The sequence below is a fragment of the Staurois parvus genome, unplaced genomic scaffold (assembly GCF_062004578.1).
Source record: "Staurois parvus isolate SC_StPar_1 unplaced genomic scaffold, SC_StPar_1.0 ptg000368l, whole genome shotgun sequence".
Taxonomy (NCBI): Eukaryota; Metazoa; Chordata; class Amphibia; order Anura; family Ranidae; genus Staurois; species Staurois parvus.
Genome location: NW_028318164.1, coordinates 72,309 through 85,428, shown reverse-complemented (window position 1 = coordinate 85,428; position 13,120 = coordinate 72,309). Strand labels below are relative to the sequence as shown.

At 47.9% G+C, this 13,120-nt stretch overlaps 1 protein-coding gene across 1 annotated transcript in view; it reads left to right on the top strand.

Moving 5' to 3' along the window:
* Positions 1 to 13,120, top strand: part of LOC149456219 (gamma-aminobutyric acid receptor subunit beta-4-like) — a 147,976-nt gene that overhangs the window by 123,612 nt on the left and 11,244 nt on the right. The window contains exons 5-7 of the mRNA XM_089685291.1: positions 2,999 to 3,081; positions 5,934 to 6,074; positions 11,911 to 12,063. Coding sequence (XP_089541417.1) covers positions 2,999 to 3,081; positions 5,934 to 6,074; positions 11,911 to 12,063 — 377 coding nt within the window. The remainder of the gene's footprint in view (positions 1 to 2,998; positions 3,082 to 5,933; positions 6,075 to 11,910; positions 12,064 to 13,120) is intronic.

The window sequence follows — 13,120 nt, the reverse complement described above, 5'->3', positions numbered from 1 at the left end:
CATATTCTATACTGTATCCAGCAAACTAGCATTTTGTAGTCTCTATTGGAAGCCTGTGACAACGCAGGAGTGCAGTTGGGCGAAAGGAGCAGAGCGTTGTCACCCTATAACAGGAAGTCTTATTGCACATTCTATAAATTTATAATTATTGATTGATTGATTGATTGATTGATTGATTTTTATGTACCATTTTTGCACAGGATATGTGATTTGCTTAAGGCCGTTGGCAGGGGTGGACTGACCATTTGGAAACTTGGGCACTGCCCGAGGGCCCGGGGTCAGTAGGGGCCCCCATGAGATGCCCCTGGTACCTTTTTCATAGGCTTTTTTTGAGGTTGGGCAAGGACACAGGGGCCCCATGATCCCCTATTGCCCCATGAATTGTCAGTCCGCCCCTGGATAGGCCTCTGGGCAAAGTAATGCACTGGGGCCCTTACCAGGAAGATGGTGACCTGAGATGGGCATGATGCATGTACGTGCAAAAAGTGGGTGTGGCTAAATGAAGGTACATGTTGAGCTTGACTTTTTAGTCTGATTAAAAATGACAAATAAACACAACCAGGGAGTTATACCAAGTTAAATTAACTTCCTGTAAACACTCTCCCACCCCCTACACACACACTGCCCCGCCCCCCCCCCGTATACACTAAACATCTTTTCCCCTGTATTCATTTTTAATTTTTACAAAATTAAAAAAAAAAATGTTACATTTAAAAAATGTTTTTAAACAATTTTTTAACATTTGTTTACAATTTTGTAAAGTTTTTTTCACAACGCTGTCTTTTTTGAGATATAAGGGGTCTAAACAGACCCCTGATGTCTCACTTTTGGGACAGAGAAAGGGAGCGGTGACATGGATCTCCCAATCCATTTCTCTGCAGCCTTGGCTGCACTGGAGATGAATTATTATTATTATTATTATTATTATTATACAGTATTTATAAAGCGCCAATAGTTCGCTCAGCGCTGTACATTACAAAGGGGGACAGAACATGTGACAGAACAATAACAATACAATGCAAAACATGAGGGGATCGAGGGCCCTGTTCCTTGGAGCTTACAATCTAGGAGGGGGGGGATGGTGGCACAGGAGGGGATAACTGTGGGGGATGGAGTGGTAGGAAGAGTGGAGGAGGTCGGCAGGTTAGCAGGGGGTGGGGTAGGCTTCCCTGAAGAGATGGGTTTTCAGGGTGCGCCTAAAGGAGAGGAGAGTAGGTGATAATCTGATGGGTTGGGGCAGGGAGTTCCAGAGGATGGGTGACACCCTGGAGAAGTGCTGGAGGCGGGCATGGGAGGAGGAGACCAGGGAATTAGAGAGAAGGAGGTCTTGTGAGGAGCGGAGTGTGTGTGTTGGGTGGTACTTGGATATTAGGTCAGTGATGTAGTTCGGGGCAGTATGGTGGACAGCTTTGTATGTCAGTGTTAGGATTTTGAATTTGATCCGTTGCGCAATCGGAAGCCAGTGGAGGGATTGGCAGAGGGGGGTGGAGGACACTGAGTGGAGGCCAGTGGAGGGATTGGCAGAGAGGGGTGGAGGACACTGAGTGGAGGCCAGTGGAGGGATTGGCAGAGGGGGGTGGAGGACACTGAGTGGAGGCCAGTGGAGGGATTGGCAGAGAGGGGTGGAGGACACTGATTGGAGGCCAGTGGAGGGATTGGCAGAGAGGGGTGGAGGACACTGAATTGAGGCCAGTGGAGGGATTGGCAGAGGGGGGTGGAGGACACTGAATGGAGGCCAGTGGAGGGATTGGCAAAGAGGGGTGGAGGACACTGAGTGGAGGCCAGTGGAGGGATTGGCAGAGGGGGGTGGAGGACACTGAATGGAGGTCAGTGGAGGGATTGGCAGAGAGGGGTGGAGGACACTGATTGGAGGCCAGTGGAGGGATTGGCAGAGAGGGGTGGAGGACACTGAATTGAGGCCAGTGGAGGGAATGGCAGAGGGGGGTGGAGGACACTGAATGGAGGCCAGTGGAGGGATTGGCAGAGAGGGGTGGAGGACACTGATTGGAGGCCAGTGGAGGGATTGGCAGAGAGGGATGGAGGACACTGAGTGGAGGCCAGTGGAGGGATTGGCAGAGAGGGGTGGAGGACACTGAGTGGAGGCCAGTGGAGGGATTGGCAGAGGGGGGTGGCGGAGATGGAGCGGTTGGAAAGGTGAATGAGTCTGGATGCTGTATTCAGGATTGACTGAAGCGGGGATAGCCAGCGGCGAGGCAGGCCAGTGAGGAGGGAGTTGCAGTAGTCGAGTCGTGATATGATGAGGGAGTGGATGAGCTGTTTAGTGGTTTCTGGGGTTAGGAACGTACGGATTTTGGCGATGTTGCGGAGGTGGAGTCTGCATGTTGCGGAGGTGGAGTCTGCATGTTGCGGAGGCGGAGTCTGCACGAGTTTGTTAAAGATTGGACTTGGGGCTGGAAGGATAGGTTGGTCCAGAAGACACCAAGTACTCTGGCCTGCGGGGCAGGTTTGATGGTAGCGTTGTTCGATGTGATAGAGAAGTCAATGGGGGGTGGTGTCAATGAAGAGGAAGCACTCTGAGGCTGGGGACTGCAGGGGCCCCCTATACATCTGGGGCCCCTGGGCAGTGCCCAGTTTGCCTGTGCGTTAAGACGGCCCTGCGAGCGTTGCAGTTGTGATGTTTGATTGCCGACATATCATGCTGATATACTGTAGATGCAGCAGCTTTGGTAGTCAGAGATCCTAAGCACAGATTTCACCACTATCTATAACAGGAAGCGCCTAAACTAGGACCTTTGTGGCAGGATCACCAGTCATTAAATGAATCGAAGCTGCGAATTTAAAAAATATTGAAATACTTTTTGAACTAACATCAGCCTGTTTGTATTAGATTTTAGTGGGTTTACATATACTGTAAGTGAGATGTGTAAGAGGACTGTATTTGTGTGCAGACCGCCCTAGGTAAGGGCCGCATGTGATGCTGAGCCTCCGTAATTCAAAGAACTTGAACTTGATGAACTAACTTGTACTTTGTTCACAGAATTACAACAACAGCTGCCTGTATGATGGATCTCCGCAGATATCCCCTGGACCAGCAGAACTGCACCCTGGAGATAGAAAGCTGTGAGTGTTGTCATGGAGGATGACATATAAAGGAGCTGTGAACATACAATGTTACGGACACCTTCTATTACAGTTATAACTATGCCGCTGCCATAACCGGGTTTGCTTAGTTTCAGAATTGATCGTTCTTACATCATTTACAAGGTTAAAATGTTCTGGCATGTGACCAGGCATCCCTTCTTCCTGATAGTAGGGGGGCGGGGTTACAGGACACTGTGCAGGCACACCATGTGCCTATATTCCACAGTCTGTTCAGCCTGAGGCAGGCTGTGATAGGGAGGGGTGTGTGCCAGACGCAGGCTGTGATTGGAAGGGGGTGTGTGCCAGACGCAGGCTGTGATTGGGAGGGGGTGTGTGCCAGACGCAGGCTGTGATTGGGAGGGGGTGTGTGCCAGAAGCAGGCTGTGATTGGGAGGGGGTGTGTGCCAATAGCAGGCTGTGATTGGGAGGGGGGGGTGTGCCAGAAGCAGGCTGTGATTGGGAGGGAGTGTGTGCCAGATGCAGACTGTGATTGGGAGGGGGGGGGTGTGCCAGAAGCAGGCTGTGATTGGGAGGGGGTATGTGCCAGACACAGGCTGTGATTGGGAGGGGGTGTGTGCCAGAAGCAGGCTGTGATTGGGAGGGGGCGTGTGCCAGAAGCAGGCTGTGATTGGGAGGGGGTGTGTGCCAGAGGCAGACTGTGATTGGGAGGGAGCGTGTGCCAAAGGCAGACTGTGATTGGGAGGGGGTGTGTGCTGGAGGCAGGCTGTGATTGGGAGGAGGTGTGTGCCAGTGACAGGCTGTGATTGGGAGGGGGTGTGTGCCAGTGGCAGGCTGTGATTGGGAGGGGCTGTGTACCAGAGGCAGACTGTGATTGGGAGGGGGCGTGTAACAAAAAGGCAGACTGTGATTGGGAGGGGGTGTGTGCCAGTGGCAGGCTGTGATTGGGAGGGGGTGTGTACCAGAGGCAGACTGTGATTGGGAGGGGGGGTGTGCCAGAGGCAGACTGTGATTGGGAGGGGGGGGTGTGCCAGACACAGACTGTGATTGGGAGGGGGTGTGTGCCGGTGGCAGGCTGTGATTGGGAGGAGGTGTGCTCAAAAGGCAGGCTGTGATTGGGAGGGGGTATGTGCCGGACGCAGGCTGTGATTGGGAGGGGGTGTGTGCCAGAAGCAGGCTGTGATTGGGAGGGGGTGTGTGCCAATAGCAGGCTGTGATTGGGAGGGGGGGGGGTGTGCCAGAAGCAGGCTGTGATTGGGAGGGAGTGTGTGCCAGATGCAGACTGTGATTGGGAGGGGGGGGGGGGGTGTGCCAGAAGCAGGCTGTGATTGGGAGGGGGTATGTGCCAGACACAGGCTGTGATTGGGAGGGGGTGTGTGCCAGAAGCAGGCTGTGATTGGGAGGGGGTGTGCTCAAAAGGCAGGCTGTGATTGGGAGGGGGTGTGTGCCAGACGCAGGCTGTGATTGGGAGGGGGTGTGTGCCAGAAGCAGGCTGTGATTGGGAGGGGGTGTGTGCCAATAGCAGGCTGTGATTGGGAGGGGGGGTGTGCCAGAGGCAGACTGTGATTGGGAGGGGGGGTGTGCCAGACACAGACTGTGATTGGGAGGGGGTGTGTGCCGGTGGCAGGCTGTGATTGGGAGGAGGTGTGCTCAAAAGGCAGGCTGTGATTGGGAGGGGGTATGTGCCGGACGCAGGCTGTGATTGGGAGGGGGCGTGTGCCAGAAGCAGGCTGTGGTTGGGAGGAATTTATAGGAAGTCTCCAAATTACAAGAAATTTGTCACTAAAATGGGTGTCCCCAACAGATCATTTATCCTTCCATTTCTTTCTGGTCACAGCTTTACAATGATGTATTTCCCATTACTTTCTGTCTCGTAGACAGCAGTCAATGGAACAAATAGATGAATATGCCTAGTAAACTGAAAATGACACAAAACATTATCTTATTCTCCAAAAATAATCCATACATATACAGTAGGACCAAGGAGGGTGGCTACATACAGGGGGACAATGGAGGGTGGCTACATACAGGGGGACAATGGGGGATGGCTACATACAGGGGGACAATGGAGGGTGGCTACATACAGGGGGACAATGGAGGATGGCTACATACAGGGGGACAATGGAGGGTGGCTACATACAGGGGGACAATGGAGGGTGGCTACATACAGGGGGACAATGGAGGGTGGCTACATACAGGGGGACAATGGGGGATGGCTATATACAGGGGGACAATGGAGGGTGGCTACATACAGGGGGACAATGGAGGATGGCTACATACAGGGGGACAATGGAGGGTGGCTACATACAGGGGGACAATGGAGGGTGGCTACATACAGGGGGACAATGGAGGGTGGCTACATTCCTACATAATGTGGGACATTGGAGAGTGACTACATTTCTACATTCAGTGGGACCATGTAGCATGGCTACATTCCTACATATAGTGGGACCTTTGAGGGTGGCTACATTCCTACATACAGGGGGACCATGGAGGGTGGCTACATTCTTATATACTGGGGGATAGTGGTGGGTGGCTACATTCCTACATACAGGGGGACCATGGAGGGTGGCTACATTCGTACATACAGGGGGACCATGGAGGGTGCTACATTCGTACATACAGGGGGACCATGGAGGGTGGCTACATTCCTACATACAGGGGGACCATGGAGGGTGGCTACATTCCTACATACAGGGGGACCAATCAGAACCTTACTGCTGCTAGCTGTCACTGTAACAAACATTGCACGTTGCACTACATACTTGCCTTGTTACCCTGTATGGGAACTATTTCACAAATATTTGAAACAAAGTTTCCATGTAAAGCTTTTAGGCGTGCTGAATCTTGTTTCTTTGTTTCTTTTTCTGCAGATGGTTACACAACGGACGACATTGAATTCTTCTGGCAGGGGGGTGAAGAAGTGGCCGTGACTGGGGTGTCTGCTTTGGAATTGCCGCAGTTCACTATTATTGAAACCAGACTGGTTACTAAGAAAGTTGTATTTACAACTGGTGAGAACATAGAGAAGAGATGACTAGAAAAAAAAGTATTGTAATTTATCAGTTTTATTCCATCTTATTTAACAGGTTCCACTCCGCCCTACATCAGAAATACTGCTACAGGGTGGAACGGGTGTGCAAAATCACGTGTATATATATGTGATTATGCAATTCCGGGTAGGGGGCCCTACCCCCGCCACCATTCACGGCCTAGGCTGCCAATCACCAAGTCCTAGCCGGTTACCACCGAGTATCTCCAGATCTCTCCCCTGTCAGATCCTGCACACTGCTTTGTATGGTTCTGCATATCAAAGCCATACAAAGCAGTGTGCTTAAAGTGGAACACGCACACCAGGGGCAGACTGACCATTTGCAAACTCGGGCACTGCCCGAATGCCCGGGGTCAGTAGGGGGCCCCATGAGATGCCCCTGGTACCTTTTTCATAGGCTTTTTTGAGTTTGGACAAGGACACAGGGGCCCCATGATCCCCTATTGTCCGGGGGCCCCATGAGTTGTCAGTCCGCCCCTGGTACGTGATTTGCATTTCCGGGTAGGGAGCGCGCGTGTCAATCACCGGGTCCCAGCCGGAGATTCCCTGCCGGCACCCGGCGATCACCATGCAAAGCTGACAGGAGGAGAGACTTGTGTGTAAACAATACAGGTCTCTCTCCTGCCAGCAAGGACATGCTGCTTTGTATCTCTCTGCACAGCATGTCTCCCTAGTAAAAGCACACAGTTAACCCTTTGATCGCCCAAAAGTTAACCTCTTCCTGCCCGGTGCCATTAGTACAGTGTCAGTGCTTTTTATTAGCACCGATCACTGTATTGGTGTCACTGGGGATGTCAGTGGCAGTTAGCCAGTTCCACCCCAGTGTCAGAATGGCCGCCGCAGTCCCGCTATAAGTCGCTGATCGCCGCCATTACTAGTGTAAAAAAAATAAAAATCCCAGTATCTATACCGCCATTTGTAAACTCTATAACTTTCACGTAAACCATTTAATTTACACTTATTTGGATTTTTTTTTTAGCAAAGACACGGAGCAGAATACATTTTGGCCAAAATTTATGCCGAAATTTGATTATTTAAATTTTTTTACTGGACACGTTTAATAGCAAAAAGTCAAAAATATTTTATTTTCTCAAAATTGTCAGTCTTTTTTTTTTTATGGCGATCAAATACCACCAAAAGAAAGCTCTATTTGTGGGAAAAAAATGGATGTAAATTGCATTTGGGTGCAGCGTTGCATGACCGCGCAATTGGCAGTTAAAGTAATGCAGCACTGTAATGCAAAAAATGGCCATAAGTCACTGATCGCATTACTAGTATAAAAAAATAAAAATTCCAGTATCTGTACCGCCATTTGTAGACGCTATAACTTTCAGGTAAAGCAATGAATTTACATGTATTGGGATTTTTTTTTTAGCAAAGACATACATTGTGGCCTAAATTTATGAAGACATTTTATTTTTTTAAATTTTTTTTGGATATGTTTTATAAAAAAAGTCAAAAATTTTGGTTTGTTTTTTTTTAAATTGTCAGTTTTTTTTGTTTATAGCACAAAAAAATGAAAAACCGCAGAGGTGATCAAATACCACCAAAAGAAAGCTCTGTTTGTGGGAAAAAAATTATGTACATTTCATTTGGGTTGCATGACTGCGCAATTGTCAGTTAAAGTAATGCAGCGCTGTATCGTAAAAAATAGAGGGGGGGGGTAAATCCTCTGGAGGGCGAGGGTAAATCCACTTTCATGGACAAATATAGCAAACAATAATGTAACATATACAATTTCTACACGAGCCATGTTTTAACCACATGCCGCCCAGCCACTGTATAAATATGGCGGCAGGGTGGCATGGCTGGGCAAAAGCACGTTTTAAAATGTTAAACAGATAGGGGGCGCGCGAGGCGCTCCGCCGCCCTACCTGTCCCGTCCATCACAGCCGCGGATGTCAGTCGCCGGGTCACAGCCGGTTGTTACCGGCTATGTCCCGGCGATCGGCGGCAATCGCTGACAGAGAGCACAGCTGCAGTAGCTGTGCTTTCTGTCAGTTCCCTGACAGCTCCTGACATGCTGATCGGGACAGAAGAGTTTCTCTCTCCCAATCAGCGGTGTTCCCTGCAGTACACACCCCGCCCCCTAGTAGAACACTCCCCTCACCCAGTTAACTCTTTCCCTGAATAATAAAGTTAACCCCTTCCTCCCCAGTGCCATTAGTACAGTGTCAGTGTTTTTTTTTTTGCACTGATCACTGTATTGGTGTCACTGGGGATGTCCGTGACCCCAAGTCAGTTCCCCCCCAGTGTCAGAATGTCCCCTGCAGTCCCGCCATAAGTCGCTGGTCACTGCCATAAGTCGCTGATCGCCGCCATTATTAGTATAAAAAAAAACTAAAAATCCCAGTATCTTTCCCGCCATTTGTAAACGCTATAACTTTCACGTAAACCAATTAATTTACACGTATTGGGTTTTTTTTTTAGCAAAGACATGTCGCAGAATGCATTTTGGCAGAAATTTATGACTAAATTTGATTTTTAAATTTTTTTTACTGGACATGTTTTATAGCAAAAAGTCCAAAATATTGTTTATTTTCCTCAAAATTGTCAGCCTTTTTTTTATAGCGCAAAAAATAAAAACCGCACAGGCGATCAAATACCACCAAAAGAAAGCTCAATTTGTGGGGAAAAAAGGATGTAAAGTTCATTTATGTACCATATTGCATGACCGCGCAATTGTCCGTTAAACTAGCGCAGCGCTGTATAGCAAAAAAATGGCGTAAATTGCAGTATCTATACCATAGTTTGTAGATGCTATAACTTCACACAAAGCAATCAATATACACTTATTGGGATTTTTTTTTACCAAAAACATGTAGCAGAATACATTTTGGCCTAAATTTATAACTAACTTTGAGTTTACTATATATTTTTTATAGCTGAAAATAAAAAATAGTGTTTTTCTTCAAAATTTTTGGCCTTTTTTTGTTTATAGCGTGAAAAATAAAAAGCGCGCAGGTGATCAAATACCACTGAAAGAAAGCTCTATTTGTGTGAAAAAAAGGACGTAAATTTCGTTTGGGTGCAGCATTGCATGACCGCGCAATTATCAGTTGAATTAGTGCAGTGCCAAGTAGCAAAAAGAGGCGTGGTCAGGAAGGGGGGTAAATCCTCAGGAGGGCGAGGGGTTAATTTAAAGTATAACTAAATATAAGCTTTTTTTTAGTTTTGGATGGAGTGGAGAGGGACCAGACCCCCCGTCAGTTTTTATTGCTGTCTGTGGCCCCCCCATTAGAAAGATTTTATTTGTCCTGTTCGCCATTACCAGTGAAAGTAAAAGAAAATCTCAAATTTTGGGTTGTCTCCAGAAAAGTGAAGGGGAAATCTTCCAATGGGGACACTAGTTCCGGTGACCTGGGGGGATCCCCAAGGGATTCCCTTAATTTGCAGGGATTTCCTCCCACTTCCTATTTGGCTATGGGACAGGAAGTGAAGGGAAATCATAGCAATGGGACACAAATGGTGAAAAAAAAAATCTGACCCTCCTTTATTCTATCCAAAATGATAACAAAAAAGTTTTGCCTAGAGTTTTACTTTAACCCCTAGACGCCGAGTGAAATATACAGCCTCTTGGCATCTGGGCCTTGGCGCAGAGGGGCCGCATATTTGCGTATCAAATATAAAGAATGGATGTGCCGAGAGCGCGCACCCTCTGCCAGGGGCGGACTGACCATTTGGAAACTCAGGTACTGCCCAAGGGCCCGGGGTAAGTAGGGGGCCCCATGAGATGCCCCTGGTACCTTTTTCATAGGCTTTTTTGCGTTTGGGCAAGGACACAGGGGCCCCAAGACCCCCTATTGCCCGGGGGCCCCATGAGTTGTCAGTCCGCCCCTGCCCTCTGCGCTCCCGGCACATTTACTGGTGCCTCGCGGAAAGGTCAGGAGCTTTCTGATCATGTGACAGCCAATAATGGCGGTCACATGACCCAAACCCCTGCCCCGCCTTCCGGCATCACAAACCCCTTACAGGGCCGGGAGGCACCAGCGCCAAGGGATTAAAATCCCTGCAATGCCGTTCTGAAGGCAAAAGGGGGTCCAAACCCGCTACTGGCAAGGTGGACTTTGTTGAGTCTATGCCATGAAGGCCATTCTGAAGGCAAATTGGGATCCAACCCAGTAATGACAAGGTGGACCTTGTTGAGTCTATGCCATGAAGGCCGTCCTGAAGGCAAAAGGGGGTCCAACCCGGTACTGGCAAGGTGGACCTTGTTGAGTCTATGCCATGAAGGCCGTCCTGAAGGCAAAATGGGGTCCAACCCGGTACTGGCAAGGTGGACCTTTTTGAGTCTATGCCATGAAGGCCATCCTGAAGGCAAAATGGGGTCCAACCCGGTACTGGCAAGGTGGACCTTGTTGATTCTATTCCATGAAGGCTGTTCTGAAGGCAAAAGGGGGTCCAACCCGTTACTGGCAAGGTGGACCTTGTTGAGTCTATGCCATGAAGGCCGTTCTGAAGGCAAAAGGGGGTCCAACCCGATACTGGCAAGGTGGACCTTGTTGAGTCTATGCCATGAAGGCCGTTCTGAAGGCAAAAGGGCGTCCAACCCGATACTGACAAGGTGGACCTTGTTGAGTCTATGCCATGAAGGCCGTTCTGAAGGCAAAAGGGGGTCCAACCCGGTACTGGCAAGGTAGTCCAAATAAAGTGGCCGGTGAGTGTATATTGTAGTAAAAGGTGGAGTTGCAATAGGTTCTAGTGTTCATGACTAGAGACGCGCGATGGAAAAATGTGTTTCATTTCGAAGTCATTTGTTAACCACTTCCAGTCCAGACACTTTTACCCCCTTCCTGTCCAGGCCAATTTTCAGCTTTCAGCGCTGTCGCACTTTGAATGACAATTGCGCGGTCATGCAACATATGAATTTTTTAGCATTTTTTTGAGACAGATAAAACTTTATTTTGGTGGTATTTATTCACCACTGAGATTTTTATTTTTTTGCTATGTAAATGAAAAAGTCCAAAAATTTGGAAGAAAAGTGTTCTTATAAAATTTCGCAAATAAATAATCTTTCTTCATAAATCTTGGCCAAAATGTATTCATCTGTCCTCCGGACAACAGCGTGCACTGACAATGGGAACACGCACAGGCAATGGATAAATGACCGATAGGGAGCGCCGCCGGAGCGAGTGGACGTTTCAAAACGTCCACCCGTTCCGGCGGCGCTCCTGTCGTTTATGTACATGGGCCAAACGGGAAGTGGTTAAATGCAGCAGTGAAAAATCAGGTCTTCTGCCCTACCAAAGCTGTGCACCATAGCTGTGTGTCAGTTCCCAGCTCCCCTCCCGCCTTTTCTCTGTCTGACCCAACAAGTTCTCAGCTGTGTGGTTTCTGTGAATCTTCTCTATTGTACTTGGGCAAGTTTGCCACAGTCCCTGTTCAGTCCTACAGATATTTTCCTATGCTCTTCATGCCTCCTTTGTACTCTGTCTAAATAGATTGAGTGCAGTAGCAGTCAATCTACTGACAGATCTGACAGTTCTGAACCCGGAAGTGCTCAGAGCTGAGCGCTTTCAGGGCAAGAATAGAGATTCTTGTCTCCTGTTTGCTTTCCATCCTGAAGTTTGCATGGACCCCTATGAGCCTATGCTTTAGTGAAGGGACCCTGGCAAAGGGGTGGATAGCAATAAATACTTGACAGGGGATATAACCCCTCCCTACTCCATCTACAAATGTAACATATACAGGAAAGAATTAAAATTGAGACAAAGCTCAAATAATTATTATAATTATAATTATAATCAGCCTTCTCTATCTACTACATAACCATTTTTACCATCTGTTCTGTTCTCCAGGTTCCTATCCCCGTTTGTCACTGAGTTTTCGTATTAAGAGGAACATTGGATATTTCATTCTTCAGACCTATATGCCATCCATCTTGATTACCATACTGTCTTGGGTATCCTTCTGGATCAACTACGATGCTTCTGCAGCTAGGGTGGCGTTAGGTACGTACTCATGTTATAAAAGAAAAGTTCAGGTAGGACAATACGGTACAGCCAGGGGAGGACAAGAAGGAGAATTCGACCAAGGCATGTTGGGGTGGTGGCCCTGATGGAGATATTTTACCATTCAAAGACTGATCAGAGCAGGAAATCCAGCAAATGACACTTGGTGGCCATTATATAGCTACCTTCTCCCCATTCATATCTGTCATCACAGCCTCCAGTAGAAGGAAGTCTTCCAGCACTAACTTCCTTTGAGGCATTCAGATATCATGTGACTGAATTCTGAGAGCCGCATTTCTACTTGGGTTCCAGGTTACAGTCTAGGACAGTATCCCTCACCCCATGGTGATTGCTGTAAAAGCCCCAATGAAGGAGGAGTGTTGAGTCTCCGAAACACTCTGGATTTGTTGCAGAATAAAATCTTTTATGGACTGTAAGAACTAGTGTGGTGCTCCCATCCATTCAATTCTTAAGATACCTTTTCTGAGGATCCAACAGGACACCACTTTTGTCACTTGAGGGAAGGTCCATATCTCAATGCCATATCCTTTAGGAATTTCCACTTTTCACCATGTCCACCAACCACTGCAAAACTATGCTACACTTTGGATGGTAGACTTTCTTCATCTGCCCTTTCCATGAAGGGGATTCATGAACAAAGAGACAATGAAACAATAAACTATAACCTTTAGGAACATCCACCTTTTGCCATGTCCATTAACCACTGCAACACTATGCTATGCTTTGGATGGTAGACTTTCTTCATCTGTTTCTTGAAGGGTATACTTGGTTGTACGTTCACCCCCCCCCTCCAGGCCAAATGTTCCCAGTCCTCTACTAATAAACTCCTAGATGGGTACTGAGAAGGGCCCAGTACAGAAGTTCTTATCACTTAAAGGGATTTTTTGAAACTTTTACTGGTTAAGAGCATCAAATACAACCAACAATGAGATGCAATAGAAGACCTTGATAAAGCCATCAAGAGATAATAGCCTTTTTCAAGCCTTACCATAAGTCTTCTATTGCATCTCATTGTGGTTGAGATGCAATAGAAGCT